At 39.6% G+C, this 24905-nt stretch overlaps 1 protein-coding gene across 5 annotated transcripts; it reads left to right on the top strand.

Annotated features, from left to right (window-relative positions):
• The first annotated feature begins 1603 nt into the window (after positions 1 to 1603).
• LOC6529225 (nuclear hormone receptor FTZ-F1 beta) lies at positions 1604 to 24905 on the top strand. 5 transcript variants are annotated; one of them, XM_015196724.3, is made up of 8 exons: positions 1604 to 1675; positions 2777 to 3061; positions 19757 to 21514; positions 21836 to 22126; positions 22189 to 22338; positions 23417 to 23519; positions 23588 to 23742; positions 24292 to 24905. In XM_015196724.3, exons 3-8 carry the CDS (start codon positions 19871 to 19873, stop codon positions 24373 to 24375), a joined length of 2427 nt encoding a protein of 808 aa, XP_015052210.1. In that variant the 5' UTR covers positions 1604 to 1675; positions 2777 to 3061; positions 19757 to 19870; the 3' UTR covers positions 24376 to 24905. The 5 variants fall into 5 exon arrangements, 4 of the variants coding, with proteins under 4 accessions (XP_015052210.1, XP_015052211.1, XP_039228823.1 ...); XM_015196725.3 differs by having other exon boundaries at positions 1642 to 1824; XM_039372889.2 differs by adding an exon at positions 23883 to 23905 and having other exon boundaries at positions 1642 to 3061.

Raw genomic sequence — 24905 nt, 5'->3', positions numbered from 1 at the left:
ATAATGTAAATGCAGTGGACGACCAAAGTCGATATCTTCGACTCTAAATAGTTGTGCCTACCGAAAACTAAAGCTAAGCTTAAATGAGAGCTTTTGGGCGAATGAAGCGGCCCCATCTATTAATGTCTTTATTTGCGGCGCTACACAGCTACGAAAACGACATGCTTAAACCCATTGTACATACATATGTACATATGTACATATGTACGTCACTTGAATTTGCTTTGATATATGATTGCCCCTGATATTGACTTCGTAACCGTTTCGTATGTACGAGTATATAGAAAATAGTTATAAAGGAGTGTTTCACAGTTTGCACTGGAGTCGTTTCAGTGCTGTTTGCATGAGCAAAACCTTTTAGATTAGAGCTTGTCTTTCAGATACCCATTACTCGTTGTCTATTCAGAACAGTGTCAGCTAGATGAATCTAAATCTCGGGCTAGTTCTAAGTTTTTAAGAAGTTCAGATACTTAGAAAAAAGTTTATTATATCATAGATTAAAAAAGGTATACAAGATTCGTTGAAAAGTATTAATAAGGTATATATATTTTTGATCAGCCGAGTCGAATGGGTTATGTCCGTCCGAATGAACGCCGAGAATTTATAAAATTTAGATAAGGTAAACCCATGGTTCTTGAGCTGTGTAAGTCTATTTCACAACATTGCCACGGCCAATCTATGGTACATATTTTATATACATATTTTGTCGGTCAACATTTGGCGAAACACGAAAAATGGTCCAGAATCACTCCATTACTCAGACTTCCGCTAGTTGAGGACTCGGCTATAACATTCTTTTCTTCCTTTTTTTAATTATTATCAACAAATTTCTATGGCAAATATTCGCATTCTAACCATAAAAAAGTGATCTTCGCCGAAGTTTAAAAGCAACAAACGACTAGAAAACAGTTGCTAGATCGTGCCAGTTTCAACTTACTTTATACTACTTACTATATACTTATTATATAATTTACAATAGAACTTACAATAGAGAAATGGTCGGACGTCAAGTTTTGATTTAAAGGTGTCAGTGTTGTGCAAACTTTTGACTATAATTACCATATATACTAATATACTAATAGGATTCCCCTGGAACCATCATAAAAACCCTTAAATTCTTATCTTACTTAACTTGTTTTGTTTAGGTAAAAAGAAAAAAACATAATTTGGTAATACCTTACATAGTGATTTAAATTTGCCGGTTATAAAATTTAAACTGGGAAAACAAATTTTCTTATTATTCTTTTATTATAATTCTCTACATTTCCGAGTATTTTTGAGAATACATCTTAAGATATACATTTGATAGAAAAGTTCTTCTATTGAACTGACTTAGGATAATCAGGAACGGGAAATCTAAATCGGCTTATTGTTAGAGGAGCAAGATTGGTTGGTAACAATTTAAAAGAAAATACAGGATAAAGGCGACTATTTGGTACTCTTTACTCATCCTTATTTAGGGATGAAAATACGAGCATAATTTTAAAAAAAACCCAGAACGTCTTAAAAACCACTGTTCCAATTTTTTTGATAAGCCAACGTCGCTGCCTTGACGTATTTCTTCCCGCAGTAATACCTCCGCTCGTAAGGTGGCAGCGACCACTATCAGTTCGCCGAAAGGTGGCAACGCTCGCTAACAGACCGAGAGCACCGCTAACAGGCTGCAACTCGACTGGTTTGTCAACAAAACAAACATTTTGCTATTTCATCGCAAGCTGGACTGTCGTGTTGGGTCGTGTGATCACTCGAGCGGTTGTGGAATCGGATTCGAGTGGAAAACTCCGTTCACGCCGGGCTGCAAGCTATTGCGAGTGGAAAAGAGTGGTAGCGTGTTTGGGTAGACAGTGGCATTGTGTAGTTAAATCCGTGAATAAGAATATATGTATGTACTGAGTTCGAAAACCTTTTCGCCGTCAGCACAACGTGAAAACGAGAAAGCAGCAGTGGAGTTTTTGTGGCGGGTCGTCTCGCTCGCACCGCAAAGGTCGTTTGTGGCTGCGTGTGTGGTTGTGTGAAAGAGGCGGCGAGGCGAGTGTGGACACTATCGACGCCAGCAGTGCACAAAAGCAGTGATTGAGATTAAAAGCTGCAGCAGCGAACCAAATCAAATGCTAATTCCGGCTAAGTTAAAGAACAACGAATGACTGGGGCGCGCGCAATAAGATAAAATTGAAGGTTATTCTGTGTGTGTGTGTGTGTGTGTGTAAGTGAGAGAGAGAGGCCCGTGTGCCAATGTGTGCGAGCGTTCCATTGTAAACAAAAAAGCAAGTGTTTCGAGTGAGGAGGGAAAAGGGAAAGAGAGAATAAACTGGCGAGAGAAAAAGAGAGTGCGCACGCTCGCTGGCCGGGCACGAAGAAAGCAGCGCACAAAGCGAACGCTAAAAATGTCAATAAACTCTGCGAAAGGTGAGGAAAACGCAACAAGAGAGCCGCAGTCGTGTAAAATAAAACCCAAGACTCAAAAAAGCAGCGAAAAGAGGCAAGTCCAGAGCAGAACTCGTGCATGTGGGAGTGCTCAAAGTGTTGGTGTGACTGTGTGAAAGAGAAGAGTGCGAGTGTTGGTTCTGATTGGACAGTGGGTGCAGAAAAGTCTTTCTGGTTTCAATTCGCTTGCAACAGTTTCCGCGTTTTAAGCTCCAACAAGTTTCGTGGATTTTTCGCGGCTGCATTTTGTTTATTTTATTGTCAATACGCTGCCTTCCTTGCTCGCTCGTTACCCCATACGAATGTGCCTGCCGCGCCGCTGGATGAGTAAATTACCGTTAATAATTCACAGGTGAAAATCCGATATTGTCGTGCAATAATTTTCCCGATTGCCATCGAGTGGCTTCCAGTCGGGCACATAATGCATAAGAAATGTTATACGCAAAATGTGCAAGAAAATTAAACAAATTCCCAGCGAAAATGTGACAAACTAGAATGTGAGTCGACAAAACGAGTACAACGTGAACTCCCAACAGCTTTTGGGCGACCAATCTTATCAATACAGCAACGGAAATACATAAAAATCTTGATAGACTGAGAAAGGGACAATTGGAATACCTTAACTTATTTTTAAATGGTAAGATATTCTCTTTTTCTTAAAAATATCCAAAATCCAAACCTTAAAAATTAGGTTTATAAGATTTCAAGAGGAAGATAAACCGAACAGATCTAGTCGCGTTATTAAATACTTTCTGTTCTCTTTAAGAACAACAATATAAGGGCTGTCCAAATGAATATTTTTTATGAAAAGTGCTATTATGTTCCTTGAGTATAAATTAAAAGGTTTAAGAATAATTCAGTTTCGGATGTTTATCAAGGCGGCCCAATTCAAGCGCTTAATGTTCTTATTCCAATAAACACAGTCAAAGTGCGCAAAGCGCACACAGCTCACTCCACCCACACCACAAAGTAGACTTTTCGAACCTTTGAAATCAAAACAAATTAATTAACACCCAAAACTGGGAGTCAGTGTCGTCTGACAGACTGACTGGCCGACCCACTTCAATTAATAAGCACTGAAATGTAACGGCGCCGTTGGCCACTTGAACATTCATGTGGCGAAGGCTTTAAGACCCGAACTTGGCTGACTCATTTCTTTGTTATTCAATTCTATCAAGTTCAGAAACCGGAAAAAGCTGCAGTTAAACGGCACATGTGTTATGTTTTATTGGGTACTTAAACATCAAGTTCTAAACTTTAAACCTCCCGAGTTGACTCTGTATAGCGCTTACATACATATATCTCGGATCATCAGACTTTCTTGTTTGACCATCGTTACATGTGATGGTTTTTTTTGGTGCACTCGCCGGAAATTGTTTCGACAACGACTTTAAGAAGTAGTGAGCAGAGACGGGCTCAGTCTGGAGAGACTGAGGGGATAGGGGGGTGGGAAGGCAATGCTTGTCTGAATAGTATGGCCAAGGCACGTTTTGAACTCTACCTCTACCACACATTTCTACCAAGTCTTTAGCTCTTTGTGCTTTCGCGTGGTGCTTGACCCAGAAAAATCGAGGAATAGCCAATTCTGCGGCTGCCAACGCTGCTGATGAGGCTGCGGCTGGGCCAAGTCTTGTGCTTTCGAGGAGCCGCAGAAGGGGCTGTCTCATAAACCATTTTAAATGTCGGGCTCATTATTATTTTGACTGCGCCGCTTGCGGTTTTTGTGTTTATCAGCCGTTCTTACCGTTCAACTCTTTTCATTTTGTTAGCTGGGATTCTGCTTGTCCGAAGGTTGACCGCGAGTTTGTAAGTTGATTGGCTCTGGATTATCCACAGCGGACGCTGATTCATGTTCTTGAACTCCTTTTAAATGTGCGCGGCCTCAAAGGTTAATTTACAGCATTCGGGGTCATAACTCTGGCTGAAGATGGCGAGTTGCTACAAGGGCCGGCAACTGAATTAGCGACTTGTCCATGCGTAGCCTCCACAAACTCAATGAACGCCAGGAGGCAATAAATTATCGGGTTGGCTTTGTGGGCCTGGAGAGCTGCAATATGAATTGTACTTCTGGTGACTGTTGCCGTGCATGCACATATTCATACAATCCAAAACTATACACATTAATGTCAAATAGCACTTGTAAATAGTTTAGTTTTTAAGAATGTCGGAACAGCCGCCGCTCCAGATTCGTATCTTATGTCGGTCTTGAACTGCAACAAGCTAATGTATTTTTCGTTCGTCAGATGGCTGCCGGCTGTTAACCGGTTATCGAACATACCCTCAACTGTTCCAACCACATCGATACCCACTCCGGCTGTCAGGGCCTCCTCCTTGGCATCGCACCACCCACTTGAAATACATTTGATACATGCTCATCAATGGCCGTCTGTTTCTCTCCCTGGCTTCGACTAAGTCTGCTAATTAGCAGATAACAATTGCAGCATTGACCTCCTCACCATAATTCTTTTCTCATTCTAGCTTAGAAACGGCGAAAATAGCGAGAACGAGTTTGCTTGTTCCATTGTCTAAAGCAAAAGATACAACTGGAATATACATTAACTTGGGAAAAATATATGCATTCCTATCTTTGGTTCTCCTCTTTCTAAAACTGAGACAAAATAGCAACACACAAACTATGTAGTTGATTGGCGTTTTTACAATCTATAATTGTTATAAATTTCATAGGTTCTTTTGATTTGCGTTTAACTTAACTCAAGATTCGCTCGCTCATATGAAATCTCTTATCCTTACAGTAAGCTATAAAAATAATCCAGTGTTCCGATTAACTACAGGAAACAAAGTTCAGTTAAAGCACGAATGGAAGTCGCGCATTCAAGGTAGTTAAATTTCTCGGGCGTAATATGCATCGAAAATATAAACCAGACAAAATTACTACTTAAATCTACTAGACATCCAAAAATTGGCCTTAACTACGTTTGTACGTATGGAAATGTTTATTGGGGTTTCGGGATAATAAGGTACCCAATAAAGTGGAGGCAATGAGACGCTGGCGGCTGGATGCTTTTGTTGCATTTGCTCCTCTCGTTGTTGTTGTGCCATTTTGTTGATTTTTGCAATTGGCAACTGTGCAGCCGTTGGTTTGGTAGTCGTTGTGTGTATGCAACTTTTGTCGTTTTTGGTTTGTCTATACGTGTCTATATAAACATGATTACTTTGGCCGATTTCTTGGTTTACCCGGCACTTTTCAGTTGGCGGTAGAAGGTGACGCGGGGCCACAAAAAAAAAACGAAAAACATGTTGCCCAAATGTTGTTGCTGCTGCATTGCATTTGCAGCAACCCACTCTTGCTGTTGATGGTTGTGCAACAATTGGAAGCATTTTTGGACTGCTGTTGAACTTTTGTAGCCAACAGAAAAGGAATGTTTCCTCGTTAACACGTTTTAAAGTGCTTACTAATCAGATTAAACTATCTGAAATATTTCTGGCCTTGGTAGAAAAATTGTGATATTTATCCACTTTCTTTCGTAATTTGTGCCTTTACGATGCACAAATGGTACAATCAGAAATGTTGATTTTTATATGGATTATATGTAAGAAAATTACTTATCAGAGCGACTATCAGATTCAGGCCATCGACTCAGCTATAGGAAGTGCGAGATGTATTGACCGTGGTACGCCCCCAAATCTTAACTATACCCGTTCCTTGTAGTTTTACTCTACATATTAGATTCGTTGAAAAGTATGTAACAGGCAGAAGGAAGCGTTTTTGACTATATACAGTATATATTTATTCTTGATCTGGATGAATAGCCTCACTTTACTGCTGGTATCAGTCTTGATTCAACTAGGGTTAAACGAGAAATCTATAAAAATCTCATCGAATTAAGGCAAAACGATAAAAATTGATTGGCTACAGACAAACGCCATTAAAAGCCCTATTGGATTTAACTAAAACTAGATTTTTAGCTTCAGGCTAGGCTTCTTGAATGACAAGCCAGCTTGAAAGTTTCTGCCGTGAATACACAAAAAAACCAGACCCAACATTTTTTAAAGATCTATTCGAATGCGAGTTAGAGGCTGTCTCAGCCGGGGCGGCTAAGGAAACTGTGAACCTATCTGGGGAACTTCTCGATTCCTTTTTCTGCTTTTTTTTTTTGCTTCGCTAACTACTTTTGTTTGATGACTAATCACTTAAATATTGCCACCGTCAATCGGCTGGAGTCGCCTTACCTACCAACAATTTGGACTCTTGAGTCTGTAATAAACGGTGTTGCAGGAAGTTACTGTTAAGAGTTGAATGCAATATCTTTGCCAACTATTAATTATGACTAACAAATAAATTACCTAGAATTGTAGAATATGAATATTTTCCAACAACTTTGACAGTATCATTTGTTTGCTCTTGTTTGCTTAGCGTTTTTTCAGTCCGCTCAGTTGCTGTTTTGTTTTGGAACCACTCACTTCTCTCATTCTACCAATGGTTCCTCGGCAAAAAACGTGTTTACCCTCTCTGTAGACTTCTTTTTAGTGCTCTTTTCGAGGTACTGGGTTTTTTTCAAGTCCCGCCTTTGGAGTGTCGAGTAATATTTAAGACATATGTACATACAAATGCGAAAAAAATTATGGCAGCAGCATAACGTATTTTATTCTCGATCAAATAAATTAAGGTTGCAGTACCGATGGTACAAAATACAGATTTTTCGCATAATGCTAGATATTTTTCCTATCCAAAAATAAAAAAAAATTTTAATTGTCCATACCTTTATTTTTTATAATGTTTTTTGAGCGGCAAAGTCTAAAACAAGGCGAAAACAAAAATAGCAGCACTGTCGATTTTTTCAAATATTTAATACTTTTTGCCGGTTTGTTTTGGTGAAAAGCACATGGTTATAAAACTTGACATTTGTATTCCTATTTCCAACATTATTTTTTAAACATACCTTAAAACAAATTATTAAAATGGGACGAGGAAAGCATTGCACTTCAGATAAACGTGACATGGTCAAAAAAACAATTTCTGAAGGAAAATCACACAGAAATATTGGTCTAATCCTTCAATGCTAAAACAAAATAATAGGAAATGCAATTGGCCATGCGAAAAATGGACGAACTTTTTATGGTCAGATGAGAGCAAGGTGGTTTTTTTTGGTGGCAATTGATCTTGATCATATGTAAGGCGCCCTAGGAAAATCGCATATAAGCCAAATTACAAAGTAGTAGCAATTAAATACGAAGGATCCTGTATAACGGTATGGGCTTGTTTCTCGTACTATGTAGTTGGGGCAATACCATAATATACCACGGTTAAAACCATCATGGATCAACATGTGCTTGTGGATATTTTGGTGACGATGATGCTACCCTTTTCCGAATACTATTAACAAGACTATGACCCCAAGTAGACCAGCAGGAAAGCCAAGGATTCGTTCCAAAATAAATCTGTTCCTGTTTTGGATTGGCCTGCATAGTCCCCAGGCCGTAATTCCATCAAAAATTTTTGGTCAGATATGAGAAAAGCAGTTGTAGCTTCGAAGCCAACTAACAACGAATAACTTTGGGTATAATTAAGGAGTCCTGGAGAAAAATATCCTTAAAACGGTGCCAGGACCTGGTTGATTCCATACTCAAACGTTGCGATCCTGTTACTGGTAATAAGGGATACCCAACCAAATATTAAATTATTGGGATGGGTGTAGTTTTAGCACGCAAACATTTGTTTGTAGTGAATTTGAAAATTTAAGCATTTTTCATGAAGTGCTGCTATTTTATTTTTCGCCCAATTTTGTCGTTTTTAACAAAGTTCCTCATTAAGGATAAGAATAAATAAAACAATTGTAGATTTTTTTCCTTTCCTAAAAAGTGAATTGTTTAACCTTTCTAACAAGGTATTTCAGCTCCTTTTAAACCCTAAATTGTAGGTAGGAGACTTATTCAAAGTTTTACTGGGCAAGTGCTGCTATTTTATTTTTCGCAGCTGTATGTCTCGTGTTTAACGATTTAATGGCGCAGTGCCCGCTTTAAACTAAAAATAAATTTAAAATATGTTAGGATGTTCTGGATAGCCACAGAAAGGAATAGTTTAGAATATATAAACTGGATGATTTTTTATCAGATGTAACTTACTCGTAGATAATATGTTTTAAGGTTTTATATTTATATTATATATATATTCTTGATCGAGATCACATAACCGAGTCGAGCTAAGATTAAGCATGAAAATTCTAGTGGCGAGTACGAGTTTGTTTCATTGCCACACACACTGATGAAGACTGACACGCATTCACTTTTAAGATAATTATACCCCTTACTCTTAGAGTCAAAGGGTATACTAGATTCGTTGAAAAGTATGTAACAGGCAGAAGGAAGCGTTTCCGACCATATAAAGTATATATATTCATGATCAGGATAAATAGCCGAATTGATCTGGCCATGTCCTTCTGAACGTCGAAATCTCAGGAAACATAAATGCCAGAAAAGGCACAAAGCACCCAAAAGTGCCACGCCCACACTTTTGAAAAATGTTTTGATATTTTTGCACATATTTGTTTGTTTTGCAAATTTCTGTCGATTTGCGAAAAGCTTTTTGCCACGCCCACTCTAAAGCCCACAAACCGCCTAAAACTGTCACTTCCACTAGGTGAGAAACGGATCTCGACTATAGCGTTCTCTCTGGTTTTTCATTTATTTTTTGGAATTTTCTAATCATATTCAGTGATTTCTTGATCAAAAACAATTTTCGAATCGAACGAGCCTTTATCACGGCTAAAACACACACGAAAATACACATGCATACAAGGTAAATTAAAATTTCATCATACATATGTATGTACATGTATGTATCGTAAATAATCGATGTCGTGGAACAAAAGACTTATCTCTTTGATAGAACTGTATTAATGGAAGATTTATAAAAGTTGCGCGTTTGGGGTAGGTTGCCAAACGCTTTTAAATCACCTTAGAAGGTGTTAATAGTCAACGACGTCATGTAAGTATGTATACATACATACATATTGATGTGTGTACATTTGTTTTTTTTTTTAATGTGTTAGCAATTTTTCGGGTGAAAGATAATAATAGCTTTCTCCCCAAAACTTTTGACTACTCTCTAAAATCTTATAGTTTATCAGGGACCTATTATGTTGTTTCTGCAAGCTCGATATCTCAGCGGTTTTACAGTATAAGCTAACTAAATTCGGAATGAAGCTTAGGGCCACGGGTTGTAGAACTAAACTACGCGAGGAAGAACTGGGGAAAGAATCTAACAGAAAACAACAAAGAAACTCTAAAGCAGAGAGAATACATTGATCTCTGTACACATTCGTGGGACATCAAGAAGAAGAGATGAGACGCAGAAAGGCGAAGAGAAGATGGAGCAATGAGAGTCAGAAGGAGCGGAGCAGCGGACAAAGGAAAGGCCAAACACGTTCAAACCTCGAGAGAAGAAGTAGCACGACGACTTGTTGCCAAGACGTACATAAGAACTCAAACTTTAATAAAAGCAAATGTTAGAAAGAAGCGGAAGGCGCAAAGTAGAAATTCGAGAGAGCCAGAGCCAACCAGAACAGTAAAAAACACGTCATGCTGACTGCCTTTGCTTACCCACCTTTCCTCCACCTCCTCCCACTTCTTTGATTCCGTTGCCTGTGCCAAGAACAAGTTGTAAATGAGGCAGAAAAGCAACCGAATGGAGAGCCACCGTAAGTGCTGAAACGAAAGAGACAATCGGAGAGAAGAGAAGAGAGAGAGCGAGAAGGGTCATTGGCGGCCGTTGACTTTATCTCGCCGATGACCTTGCCCGTAAAATGTAATATTGAAAAAAGAAGAACTGAAGAAAGGGATAGAAGCAAATGCACATGCACACACATACCACTGCAGCTAAAGAAGGAAGAGAAGATTGGGGAGGTACGCGCATCTGCAGCTGCTGACAAACTGAGTCCAGCCGACTAACAGCAGGAAAAGGGAAGAAGCAGTCGAGGCGGCAGAGGAAACGAGATGGGGAAGAAGGGGACGGAAGAAGGGAAGCTGGGGCACGGGGCCAAGGCGAATGGTTTAACGGGACTTTCCGCCAATAAATGTAATATTCATACATACATATACAAGTATCAATCGATGGAAGATGTCCATTCTTCAGATCTTCCAGTGATTACCCTGATGATATGTTAGATGTTGACTTGGACAACTTAATGTTTAGATCACTAGTTTTCAGCGCAGTGTAGGATAGATAATAGATAAATTAAATAATAGTAATATTTAAAATAGATAATAGTAATAGATAGAATAGATAATAGAAATAGATAAAATAATTAATAGTAATAAATAAAATAGATAATAGTAATTCATAAAATAGGTAATAGTAATAGATAAAATAGATAATAGTAATATTTTTAATGGTAATAATTTGAAATTAATCAAAAATATTCAGGCTTCGTTGTTTCTCATCGTGCCTTCTTACTCCTTTTTGTTAAATATTTAAAATTTTAACTAAGAGTTGAATGCTTCCTTCTTGTCCGCGTTGTATATTCTCTTGTAGTGTACAAAACACGAGTTACCTTTTTTACTTAAAGTCTTGTTTTCTGGGACAGTGTCATCTCTAATTATTAGTTTATGATTTTAACTGCAACGTTTTATAAACTTTGGTTAGAAGTTCTAGCTTATTTTTTGTTTAGTAGATTACACAGCAAGCACATCATAAACTGCAACATGCCAAAAACGGTCTGGTAAACTTGGCTTAAACTCAATAGACGCAAATTAGTTGGTTACTCGGCGGTTGAGTGCAAACACGCCTGCAGAGTGGATTGCACCTCAGCACTAACGAAGAATGTGATCGCAACCACCTTGTCCCAAAACAACTTGCTAGTGCTGCTGAGTTTCGTATTCAGCAGTATCTGTGTTATAATATCCGTTACTCGTGGAGTAAAAGGGTATACTAGATCCGTTAAAAAGTATATTACAGGCAGAAGGAAGCGTTTTCGCCCATATAAAGGATGTATATATATTCTTGATCGGGATGAATAGCCAAGTCGAACTGGCCATGTCCGTCCGGCTGTTTGACTAACCGTCTGTCTGTATGAACTTCGAGAACTCAGGAACTATAAAAGCTAGAAAGTTGAGATAACGCATGCAGATTCCAGAGACAAAGCCGCAGCGGATGTTTGTTAACTGCTTTTGCCACGCCTATATTTCTGAAAAATATTTTTTCCACTAGCTGAGTAACGGGTATCTGATAGTCGGGGAAATCGACTATAGCGTTCTCTCCTGTTTTTTTTTCTGTTGGCTGGCCTCGTGTACGTACATACGTCGCAGCCAGCGGCAACTGCAATGCCCACCCAGCAGAAGCAGCATCTAGTGAAACTAGTTCCGAGGGAGAAGAGAAGAGAGAAGCAACAAAATACATGCCCTGACGCAGTTGGTGTTGGGGCTTAGAAAAGTTAAAGAAGTCAGTGCGCGACACGTATTTTGTGCGTCACGCTGCCGATGGGCGGTCTCCGGGCGGGATCGCTGTTCTACGAGCGTTCACGCAAGAAGTGTTGCTTTACCTGGCTGTAGACGATGCATCAGCAGACTGCTAAATTCTTTGTAGGAGAACTGAAGGAACAAAGACATTCGGCTAGCATACGTTTTTTAAAATAAAATGTAACAAAAATAACAGACGTTTCCAGATACCAAATTTGTATCCCCCTAAGAAATGTTTGTATATCGATACTAGTATTCTTCAATGTCTTCCCATTTAGTACAGTCAATTTTGTTCTACTGTGAAGTTATGGAATCAACTTCATCTACTGTCCTTAAACAGGATAAAGTCTATATACTGGTCAAATGCCAAGTAAAGAGAGTGTCAGGGAGATGAATATATGCAAGTAGAACAATTTTTCGCATGTAAATGGGTAAAGATTAAACTAAAGCCCATCTACAATTAAAATCTGCATATTCGAACCCATTTCCAGCCAATATAGTATCGAACTCTGGATTATAAATTCCATGTTGATTAACTTTTTACAAAGTTTGCGTATTTAAAAACCATATTCGTAACGACCTTGTTGCTGGCGGAGCAGCGTCGACAGCTGCAAACAAGTTAAAAACAAGAGAGAACGCTATAGTCGAGTTCCCCGACTATCTGATACCCGTTACTCAGCTAGTGTAAGTGCGAAGGACAGTTTTTGGCGGTTTGTGGGCGTTAGAGCGGGTGTGGCAAAAAGATTTTTTGCAAATCGATAGAAATTTTCAAGACCAATACAAAAATGAAAAAATATTAAAACATTTTTCAAAAGTGTGGGCGTGGCAGTTTTGGGCGGTTTGTGGGCGTTGGAGTGGGCGTGGCAAAAAGTTTTTTTGCAAATCGATAGAAGTTTACAAGACCAATACAAAAATGAAAAAATATTAAAACATTTTTCAAAAGTGTGGGCGTCGCAGTTTTGGGCGGTTTGTGGGCGTTAGAGTGGGCGTGGCAACATGAATCGACAAACTTGCGCTGCGTCTATGTCTCTGGAGTCTGTGTGCTTAGTCTCAACTTTCTAGCTTTTGTAGTTCCTGAGATCTCGACGTTCATACGGACAGACAGACGGACAGACGTACGGACAGACGGACGGACAGACGGACATGGCCAAATCGACTCGGCTATTGATCCTGATCAAGAATATATATACTTTATATGGTCGGAAACGCTTCCTTCTGCATGTTACATACTTTTCAACAAATCTAGTATACCCTTTACTCTACGAGTAACGGGTATAAAAATACTAAGGACAAAGTTTATAAATAAACTTTCGTGAGATATACGACTTCTCACTCCAGTTTAAGTTATCTTTTATTGATACTGATAGTGTGCGGAGCTCGATAATGGCGATTGAGTGAAGCCGTCAGTACTGATAAAGCCGCAGATGAAAATGCAGAAATGTTCTGCATGCGGAAAGCGGCCACTCCACTTGTGTCACTCCTAACAATGCAAAAACAAGGGAGAATGCCTTAGTTGGCTTACCTGAAATAGTCATGAAACACCCGTTATTTAGCTAGTGAATGTGCGAAGAAGAAGTTTCAGAATTGACGGTTTTTTGGCGGTTTATGGGCGTTAGAGTAGGCGTGGCCAAATAAATTTTGGCAAATCTACAAAAAATTTTGGGCGGTTTGTTGGCGTAAGGGCGTGGCAAAAAGTTTTTTTTTGCAGATGTAGGCTTGGCAGTTTTGGGTGGTTTGTGGGCGTGGCAACATCGGTCAACAAACTTGCGTCAATGTCTCTATGCCTTATCTCTCTGAGATCTCCACCTTCATACGGACATACAGACGAAAGGACAGACGGACATGGCCAGATCGGCTATCGATCCTGATCAAGAATATATATACTTTATATGGTCGGAAACGCTTCCTTCTGCAAGTGACAAACTTTTCAACGAATCGATTATTCCCTATTACTCTACGAGTAACGGGAATAATAAACACTAATCATAAAGCAAAAAATAATACAAATGCGCAGGCATACCGTTTCCTGTTTGTCGAACGGTAAACTGTAATTGCTACACGGACGACAAATACCTGCCTGCAACATTGCGGTTCCCCGAAATCATCAGGACTCCTCCGGAATGAGGTGGAGTCATCATGAAGCTGGGGGTTTAAGATACTACGAATTTGTCTAGGTCGTAAAATTGGTGCTTGCGTTGTTTGCTATGCACGGCTCGACGTTGACAAAGTTATCTTCTGGTTTCCTATACTAGGCGACCAAACTTGTTTGTTTTGCTCACTGCGTTTTTGAGCTTGCGAAGTTGCAGAGTACACTAGTAAAAATGTAAACAGCTTTTCGTAACGATCTAATCCAATCATTTGGAATATCATTTGTTTAATAACAAACAGATTACTTCATCCGTTGGGAATCGTGAAAATATACATTTCCTGTACTTTTTCCTCTTCATACTCTTAAAGTTCATAGAAAGAGAAAACACGTTATTTCGCATATCTTTCATGTACCCATTGAATAATTATTTTCCCCCTTTCTTTAATATATATTTTCTTATTCTTTCAGTGCAATGGTTGCACTGATACCGGTTTTCTATATACTTTGCACGCCATTTTTATATTTTTGCTATTACAAGGCAAAAGTGGCTGTATTGATCTCGGGCAAGAAACGCACCTGTTGAAAACCAAGTTACTTCAGTTGTTTGTGTATGTATTTTTATATTCAGAGCTTATAACCTTGCATACCCCTTACTTGCAGATAAAAAGGGTTTGGTTTCAGTCATATTTGGTTTTAGAGATATGAATTATTTTTGTAAAATATGAATATACCGTCTTGCACCGAAACTGAGTGTCTATTTAAATAGATGGAAACTAAAGTAACACATCATTTACACGCTGACTTGCCTTGCAGCGCACTCTTGTGTCATATCTAACCTGTTGGTTCTTGCAGCAGAATTTTGCAATTCGTTGCCATTTTCCGCAAGCTGACTTTTGTTGCACATTATGCTAATGACCTGCCGCCGTTCGCCTCGTCTTGGCCCCTTGCCAACCCTTTTCCAGTCGAGGTGATTAATCAAAAGCTCGCAACACTCGCAATATTATGCCCCATTGCCAGGCAATCCGATTTGCCATTGTTGTGCTCATATAAATACATATGTATGTATACTCGCTCTGCAGCAAACCTGATCTCGGTTTGTTTCTTAGTCAATTGGCGAAAGGTGTGTGAGTCCGTATCTGGGACACCTCAGTGTACCCGAGTAGTCCGTGAGTCTTTGAAGGTAATTCTTACTGCAGCTGAACCAAATATTTTTGGCAGCATCGTACAAATCTTCGATGCACTTTGTTTATACTAATAACACGGTATAATTGTTTTTTTTTAAAGCATATAGCTTTTCGACCTACATTTTATTTATTAGACGAAATAGGCTGAATAACTCCGAAACGGATGGCACACAGCTTTCTTATGTCAAATTTCCCACAAACAGACTCATAGATAGAAAAAAAATTAGGTTGTTAGCTCTGGCCAGAATCTAGCCAGTTCCGCTGGTCCCCATTTTAATGTAGGGTGTCGTTGTCCCCCAATACAACAACCCACCAACCCCAATCGCCGTGCTCACCACTTTCATGTTACCCATAATTGAATCCAAATTCGTATTCAGTGGGCAAAATTCCACGCCAAGAAGGATAATATCCACCCCCAATGAGGAGGCCCGCGGTTGCAAGGGAGACAATGAACGAAGAGTCCTACCCTCGTAGCTTGTGCCCCACAAAGCATGTCAATATCATGAATATATTGACGTGAACTTCCACCCACACAAAACACAAACTCAGAGCAGGGCAGATGAGTACGTCATTTTCATTTTACGGGCGAACATTGTTGCGAAAACAAAAAGAATAGAAAAAATAGGAAAACCCGAAGGTCAACCCCTTTTGGCACAACGCTAGGGGGATTTCTTCGCGGAGCTTAAATTGCTTTCGACGTGCTGTCAAAGTCAGAATCTGTAACAAAATCAATAAAAAGCAGACAAACGCTGTGGGTGGGTTTTTTTGAACTTGAATTCCTGTAGGAATTCTTGAACGATTATTGATAGCAGTTACTCCTGAAGCAAAACCTACGTATAAGCAACTATGCATTCCTGCAAAGAGCTGCATTCATATTAGGAAAGCACGCAACCTAGGCACTGGTCTTGGTCAGGAAACCAAGGCATCATTGTATGTATGTAAGTACATCTGAAGCGATAATTGCTCTTGGTCAATTGATAATGGTCAATTTGGTCTAACAACAGAACTCGGATAAAGAGATCTTCCCGTCAAATGCACTAAACTGCGATAACATATGTATGTACATACATGTACATACTGCTCACTGAGCTTATCATGTCCATTTCTCTTGCCCAAGACCCAACGCTACACCAGGCATCCATTCAATTCAAGTTGTGTTCCATTAGTCAGAACCGCTGCATAAGCACCGAGCTCCAAGTGTAACAACACTTCCGCCCGAAAGTGCTCTTATTCGTCAGCAAAAACAACGAAGTCCCATCTGTATGGGTACAGTTCTATCCTCGGGATACATCAACAACGAAAGGGACAAGGGCCAAAACCGGAAACCGAGAGGCCTAAAAGAGAAGCCATCATCGAAACTTCGCTTGGTTGCATTTGTCGGGCTATCCACATGAGTATGGACGAATGTGTGTATTTATGTGTGTATGCACTAGTAGTTTCCAAAAGTCGGAATACGAAAATCAGCATAAATCGAGCGCTGACCACTCACTCTCTGCCTCTCACTTCTGCGGCACTCCTACGTTACTTTAGCAGAGAGTCAATCTAGTGCCTCTTTCTTTCTTTATACACATACATACATGTACTCGAAAAGTCAATTTTGTTTATTTTCTTTTCTGCCAATTTCGCACATGAGAGACATCATCACCTACAGTATTTCTGTTCTTACTTAAACACCGAAAAAAAAAGCGCGCTAAGAGCTCTCTCACCATCTCTTTTTTCTGTCTGCCCCATCTTTTGCGTGCCGGCAGCGCATGTGTACGTTTTACTTTGTGTGTCTCTCTGAGTGCGGGTGTGTGAGGAGCTGATTTTGGTGCTGCGTCTTCTTCTTCGTGGTTTGCTTCGCCGCCGCCGTCGACGCTATGGTTGTTGTTGTTTTGTGCAAGGTCGTTTGCGTACAAAATTCAACATTATTTGAAGGTCGTCCTTTGCTTGTTCTGCGCGTCGCTTTTTACTCGTTCGCTCTCTCTCTTCCCCAGTGGGTTTTTTCTGAATGTCCCTCTCTGTCGCTGTCTCGATTTTGTCTTGGTGCAGTGCGTGGGTTGTTGCCTCCGCTAAGCGCATCCACTAAGCGCCTTAGTGGTTTAGGAAAATTTTACTTATGTAAGTATTTTGATTTAATAAATCAAATATCATATCATAAATATCATTTTATCAAACATTGATGATAGATTCCCAAGGAAACTTTAAAATTAAAACAAAATAGTTGATTCCCCCAAAACAATTTTTTTATTTTTGTTTCGTGTTGGCTCATGCTAGGGGTACTTTAACATCTGTTTAAATATGAGGGTTTTTTGTAGAGTTCACAATTTAAGAAACTTAATTTTGATTTCATTTTAAGATCTTGTTAGCTAAGTATCGGATACAAATTTCTACTGCGCAGCGAATGATACCAATAACTTAAAAACTCCACTTGTGGCTTAATTCAAATATGTAAATATGAAAGAACTATATAGTGTTTATTCTTGATCACTGACAAAATTCCGGCAATGTATTTAAAAGTAATAAGCAACTAATATTGTAACCCCCGCTGGGAGGTGCTTGGTTATCTTTCTCTCAATTTTTTGGCAGTTTAATGTGTGTTCGATATACACTTGACTTTAGCGATCTCTCTAGTTTTAAAATGCGTTTATTTTCATAGTAATGCTCTCCTGCGTCTCCAATTGGCTTGCCAACGTAAGCTCACGCTTTATGACAAACAATTTTATTGTAAATACGACATTTATCACAAAAGTCAGCGGTCACTGCAGCTGGCGGTGGGTTATTGTACCTTAAATTTATGAAAATTTTATCCCATCTGCCATGTGACTCTTTCGCTTGGCCGGTTGCTTCATTGCTTTGCCGCTCCATCGTCGCGGGTCGATGACATTTTTCGTTGCTGACCATTGCCGATGATTTCTATAATTCTTAAGCTATTGTATGTGCGCAGAGCGAGACGGATAGACAAGAAATAAAAGAGATTGAGAGCTGTAAGCGAGCAAAAGGGAACTAGCAGGGCTGATAAGAACTGAATGAAACCCACACGCACATATGTACATATGTATGTATGTACATACATTTATGTACATTGATAAGTGGTTCCTTAAATGCGGCTCGTGAGTGAAATCAATTAACCCAAGTGTCATAAAACGGTGGGGAAAGGTCGCTAGAAAGGGCGGCAGTAGGTGGCATTGACCTTATTGTTGTAGGGCTCTCTCAACATCCTATAATTGGCCTTTGTTTGTGTTGCTAGGCGGCTAAGGTGTTTGAGATATACACAAAATACTAACGAAGTAGACTAGGTACATAAATGGAATTATAATAAGAAATTGGTTTAGTAACAGCAAAGAAAGTTAATTCTATTAGCTTTAATTTATTTGATGTTATACCTGTTACTCGTATAATAAAGATCCGTTGAAACTTAAGTAACAGGTACCCGGAACAGTTTCCGATATTCTATAATATTTATCTGAATCAATTACCGAGGTGCTCTGATCATGTCCGTCCGTGTTCAGGAAATGTGAATTGGGACATAATATTAATATCAAATATCATAAATATCAAAAGGATAGTAGTCTTAAAAAAATCACTAAACTGAATGACTAGGACTATCAAATAGCACTATATTAAAGGTTTATTTTATGACCTTGTTTTTTATTTTGGCATTTCTTCGCAGGAATAGGTTTCCTTTGTATATATTTTAAAAGATAAAATGTAATAACTTTTATGATTTTATTTTCGAGACTTCTTCAATCGCATCACATAAAAAATTTTCAATCGGATTGAGATCCAATGACTGTCCGGACCACTCCATGACATCGACTGTTTGGCAAGTTTACTTCGAACGGTAACACAAAAACTAAAGCGATTGCATACCAGGACTTTGACATATTATATGTTTAAGCATGAAAAGCAGTGAAAGTGTTTAAATAAACATTTTCATAATTTTGTCTGATGGGGGCAATATGTAAATATTCATTTAAAAATACTCGTCGAGTGACACCTTAATAGTTACTGATTTTGAGAAGATCTAAACAACTAAAAAAAAATTTTCACTTAGTCTGTCTGCAGCGAAACGTTATTTTTCAAAATTCTAAAATATTTTAATATCTGTTAAATAGTTTGATAGGACAAACTTTAGTTCTAGTACTATCGGAAAATCTGCTCGTTTAGTGAAAAAATATATAGTTAGATAATTATAAATAGCCGAATTTCCTCCGCCCATAACTGCTGAGCACCTAGGGCTAGTGCTTAATGTCATTGAAAAGCCATTTTCAAATGCTAGCTATATTTTTCAAACGAATTTTGTCTAGAACAAATAAAAACAAGATATACCGTTGTAGTCGGGTTCCTATTACTCAGCTAGTGGAAGTGGAAGTATTTCATTAAGTACAGTAGAATCCGGTTATAGCGACTTTCAAGCGACCGACGATTTTACGTCGCTATACCCGGAAGACGCACTAACAAAAAGGTGGAAAACCAAAATTTGTTTTGGTTTTTTCTATGGTTGCCATGTTAGTAAAATAATTTAACATAAAACAAATTATTTTTTTAATCAAACATGCTTACATTTGTTGGAAAATAATCTTTTCTTTCTCTCAATTCCGTACAACTACTTATCGTTGATTGGAAGTTTATATACCTTTGACAATTTGTTTAATCTTTCAAGTTTTACAACACAATGGAACTGCATCAGCGACACCTCTCAAACTTTTACAAATTGCACATCTGAAAATAGACTTTGATAAATATATAAAATATAAAAAATTGCTACTGAAACAAGATGCCAAACATGTCTAGCACCAAAGCGGAGCAACAAAGTGGTCCTATTGGAGGTAGTAGCGGCTATCAAGTACCGGTCAACATGTGCACCACCACAGTGGGGAATACGACGACCATTTTGGGGAGCTCCGCTGGAGGAGCCACTGGATCCCGGCACAACGTGTCCGTGACAAACATCAAGTGCGAGCTAGACGAACTACCGTCACCAAACGGAAACATGGTGCCGGTTATCGCAAACTACGTTCACGGTAGCTTGCGCATTCCACTCAGTGGACAATCAATTCATAGGGAGTCCGACTCGGAGGAGGAACTAGCGAGTATAGAAAACTTGAAGGTTCGGCGACGGACGGCGGTGGACAAAAATGGTCCTCGCCCAATGTCCTGGGAGGGCGAGCTGAGCGATGCTGAGGCTAACGGGGTCGAGGAGCTGATGGAAATGGAGCCAACAATTAAGAGCGAGGTGGTCACAGCTGTAGCACCCCCACAGCTCGTCTGCGCCCTACAACCGATAAAAACAGAGCTAGAGAACATTGCAGGCGAGATGCAGCTTCAGGAGAAGTGTTACCCCCTGTCCAAGACACAACATCACGCTGCCACAAAATTAAAACTTGCCCCTACGCAAAGTGACCCAATCAATCTCAAGTTCGAGCCACCTCTGGCAGATAACTCCCCGCTCCTGGCTGCACGTAGTAAGTCCAGCAGTGGAGGCCATTTACCACTGCCAACGAATCCCAGTCCCGACTCCGCCATACATTCCGTCTATACGCACAGCTCCCCCTCGCAGTCGCCTCTGACTTCTCGCCACGCCCCCTACACTCCGTCTCTGAGCCGCAACAACAGCGACGCCTCGCACAGTAGCTGCTACAGCTATAGCTCCGAGTTTAGTCCCACACACTCGCCCATTCAAGCGCGTCATGCCCCACCCACCGGTACACTCTATGGGAACCACCATGGTCTTTACCGCCAGATGAAGGCGGAAGCCTCATCCACTGTGGCATCCAGTGGACAGGAGGCGCAGAACTTAAGTATGGACTCTTCCTCTAGCATCTTGGACGCAGTGGGCTTAGGATCTTCGCACCCCGCATCTCCGGCGGGCATATCACGTCAGCAGTTAATCAACTCGCCCTGCCCCATTTGCGGCGACAAGATCAGCGGATTCCATTACGGGATTTTCTCCTGCGAGTCCTGCAAGGGCTTTTTCAAGCGCACCGTCCAAAATCGCAAGAACTACGTGTGCGTGCGTGGAGGACCATGTCAGGTCAGCATTTCCACTCGCAAGAAATGTCCCGCCTGCCGCTTTGAGAAGTGTCTGCAGAAGGGAATGAAGCTAGAAGCGATTCGGGAGGATCGAACCCGTGGTGGCCGCTCCACATACCAGTGCTCCTACACGTTACCCAACTCAATGCTAAGTCCGCTGCTTAGTCCCGATCAAGCGGCAGCAGCTGCCGCCGCCGCAGCTGTGGCAAGTCAGCAGCAACCGCACCAGCGACTGCATCAACTAAACGGCTTTGGAGGTGTACCCATTTCCGGCTCTACTTCTCTTCCAGCCAGTCCTAGCCTGGGAGGAACTTCGGTCAAGTCGGAAGAAATGACGGAGAAGGGAAAGCACAGTCTCCGAACGGGAAGCGTACCACCACTACTGCAGGTAAGGCAACCTTGTTCTAATGTAAGTAAATTGAAAAGATACGTGGTTTTATATGAATTTTATTAAGTGTACAATTGTTTTAATCAATTCAAATTATGTGATATAAGAACAGTGTCAACATTTTTTTAGCAAATAAAATGTGTTGTGTTTTTTTAAATTGTTTAATTTTACCTAAATCTATACATGCGGTGCTCTACTAGTAATATTTTGTTAGTTATTGTAAAATAACAGAAACAATTATTAATAAAAATTATTCGTAGAACCAAAAGCTACTTTTCATATTTGGAAATTAAGTTCTGAAATTTTTCTCGTCCCCTTCAGGAAATCATGGATGTGGAGCATCTGTGGCAGTACACCGATGCTGAGCTGGCCCGCATCAACCAACCACTGTCCGCATTCGCCTCTGGCAGCTCTTCTTCATCGTCATCGTCAGCCACATCCTCGGGCGCCCATGCACAACTTACCAATCCACTACTGGCTAGTGCTGGACTCTCGTCCAATGGCGAGAACGCCAACCCTGATCTAATCGCCCATCTCTGCAACGTGGCTGATCACCGTCTTTATAAGATCGTCAAATGGTGCAAGAGTTTGCCGCTTTTTAAGAACATTTCGGTTTGTATGACTCTCATTGTCAGATCCATAAAGTTTGGTTTACATAATTTCTACCATTTTAGATTGATGACCAAATCTGCTTGCTTATTAATTCGTGGTGCGAGCTGTTGCTCTTCTCCTGTTGTTTTAGATCAATTGATACCCCCGGAGAGATTAAAATGTCACAAGGCAGAAAGATAACCCTATCCCAGGCCAAATCAAATGGCTTGCATGTAAGTTTATTTGACTTTCGATTTCGTAATTTGTCTATTGCGTTGACAAAAAGTCCGATAAATTTGTGTCGGATATACCTCTTTAATTGATTTAACATTTTATTCAATATAATATCTACAGCTACGATAAGAAATAAATTAATTTATATTGCTCCGTGTATATTACTTGTGCAGTTAAGGGGTTGAAAAGTATCCAACAGTTAGGACGCAGTGCTCCCGACACCATGAATTACCTAAGTAGATTTAAAGAATGTATATTTTATTTTTGCGGACGCAACCCAACTTTGTTTCAGAAGATTAGCACGGCTAAAAACCGCATAAAATTATTACTCTCACACTTCTGAAAAGAGATTATTATACCCGTTACCCGTAGAGTAAAAGGGTATATTAGATTCGTTACAAAAAATATTACAGGCAGAAGGAAACGTTTTCTTTTATATATTCTTGAGGATCAATAGCGGAGTCTATCCATGTCCGTCTGTCCGTATGAACTTCGAGATCTCAGAAACTATAGAAGCTAGAGTGTTGGGAATAAGCAAACAGTTTCCAGAAACTTAGACGCAACGCAAGTGACCCATGTTGCCAAGCCCACTTCAACGCCCACCACGTTTTGTAAATTTATATCGATTTACAGAAAAACGTTTTTCCACGCCCACTCTAACGCCCAAAAAACGGCCATAGCAGCCACGCCCACACTTTTGAAAAAGGTTTTCATATTTTTCACATTTTTGTTAGTCTTGTACAGTTCTCTCGATTGCACAAAAATTGGTTTGCCACGCCAAATTAAACAAGCCGCCAAAAACTGTGAGTAACGGGTATGAGATAGTCGGGGAACTCGACTATAGCATTCTCTTTAAATCTTTTTATTTATCATGCCACTTTTTTTCGATATGTCAAAAACAGTTTGGCCACTACCCCTCCTTTCGCGACCTTTATGGGGTCGGATGTCTTCTAGATACATTCTTTTCAACGGATTTTTTTAGGCCTTCCAGACCGCTTTTTTTGCTAAATCAATTTTTAAAAAAGTACCTTTGAAACGTAATATTTATTAGCAATAACACCACTGTATTTATTTTAGACCTGCATTGAACGAATGCTTAACCTAACAGATCACCTGAGGCGGTTGCGCGTTGATCGCTACGAATATGTTGCCATGAAAGTTATTGTGCTGTTGCAGTCAGGTAACATATCAATATAATAATAGTGCGCGCCACGGTTAACCAAGCATTTGTGCCTTCTTATACGATAGATACGACAGAGTTACAGGAGGCGGTAAAGGTGCGCGAGTGTCAGGAAAAGGCATTGCAGAGCTTGCAAGCTTACACCCTGGCACATTATCCCGACACGCCGTCAAAGTTTGGGGAGCTCCTGCTACGCATTCCTGATTTGCAAAGAACGTGTCAGGTAAGTTTTGAGAGTTTATCGAGATATACATATCCAACTCAACTCTTAACGAGTTGAAACAATTTCAGTATCTAATATGTGATCATTCAGAACACTTAATCAAAATATTTGTTGACCCTCAAATGCATTTTCTATTGAAGCGTGTCAAATAGGCAAAGTTTAGGTATAGTATATATTTATTATTGAAAATAAAGTTTTGTAGCAGATAGACATAAAATGATAAAAATGCTTTGAACGGAGAATCGGATTTAAACAAATGACGTGTCAATCAAGGCGCATTTTTAACTAGAACTTTTAAATTTTTTTTGTGGGTGATTATACCAACTACCACCCCCATCAGCTCCAATTTAAACTTTCACCTTATCTTCTGAACCATATATTCTTTTCAAAGTCTTTCGATTGGTGTATCACTCGTTATGAACGGACAAATACATGAGATTTCCATTTCTTTTTGTACTATATAACATTCATATCGTCACTACGTGGACTGCCGTCCACAGTGATATGTGAGTATTATTACCACATGTCTAATAATTTGTTTCTCAACAGCTTGGCAAGGAGATGTTAACGATCAAGACTCGCGATGGAGCTGATTTTAATTTGTTAATGGAGCTTTTGCGCGGAGAGCATTGACAATTGATTACTAAGACGGAAATCTTCTACCATTGGCAAAATAAGTTTAACATGTTTAGTATTAGATATATATATTTTAGAGATAATATCCTTACTGTAAGTTCTGAAAACATGTGCCTAAAAACCAAAGCCACGATAGCAGTCACATCAGGCCCACTGGTCGAGATTGAATCCAAGAGCAAGATTGCCAAATTTTTACACCAATATATATTTTGATATGAGCCATGTGCAGGGCCCCCAATGGCTGTTGTTGTCGGCTAAAGTTTCAGTAAGAAAAGTATATAGTATATAGTAGATTTTATACATATATGACTTATGTATAGTGTAAACTAAAGCACACATGGAAAATGAAAAGACTAAACAAATTTATTTAAAAATAACTTGTACTATTAAAGAAGAAGAAAAACAAAAAACTCAAAGGCAGAGAAGGAAATTTACTTAGAGCAGGAGCCACATTTTTATATTTTCTTATATAAAAATATTTTCAATGTATTTTAAATAAAATGCCGAAACCAATTCAATTTGATGAA

The sequence above is a fragment of the Drosophila yakuba genome, chromosome 2R, assembly GCF_016746365.2.
Source record: "Drosophila yakuba strain Tai18E2 chromosome 2R, Prin_Dyak_Tai18E2_2.1, whole genome shotgun sequence".
Lineage (NCBI taxonomy): Eukaryota > Metazoa > Arthropoda > Insecta > Diptera > Drosophilidae > Drosophila > Drosophila yakuba.
The sequence above is the reverse complement of the archived record's forward strand: the minus strand, read 5'-3'. Positions and strand labels throughout refer to the sequence as shown.

Bases quoted from the DNA above. Each gene is read 5' to 3' on its own strand.
- LOC6529225 (XM_015196724.3), top strand. From the start codon at position 19,871: ATGCCAAACATGTCTAGCACCAAAGCGGAGCAACAAAGTGGTCCTATT. The intron at 21,515-21,835 runs GTAAGGCAACCT...CGTCCCCTTCAG, and splicing joins GCGTACCACCACTACTGCAG to GAAATCATGGATGTGGAGCA. The intron at 22,127-22,188 runs GTTTGTATGACT...CTACCATTTTAG, and splicing joins CGCTTTTTAAGAACATTTCG to ATTGATGACCAAATCTGCTT.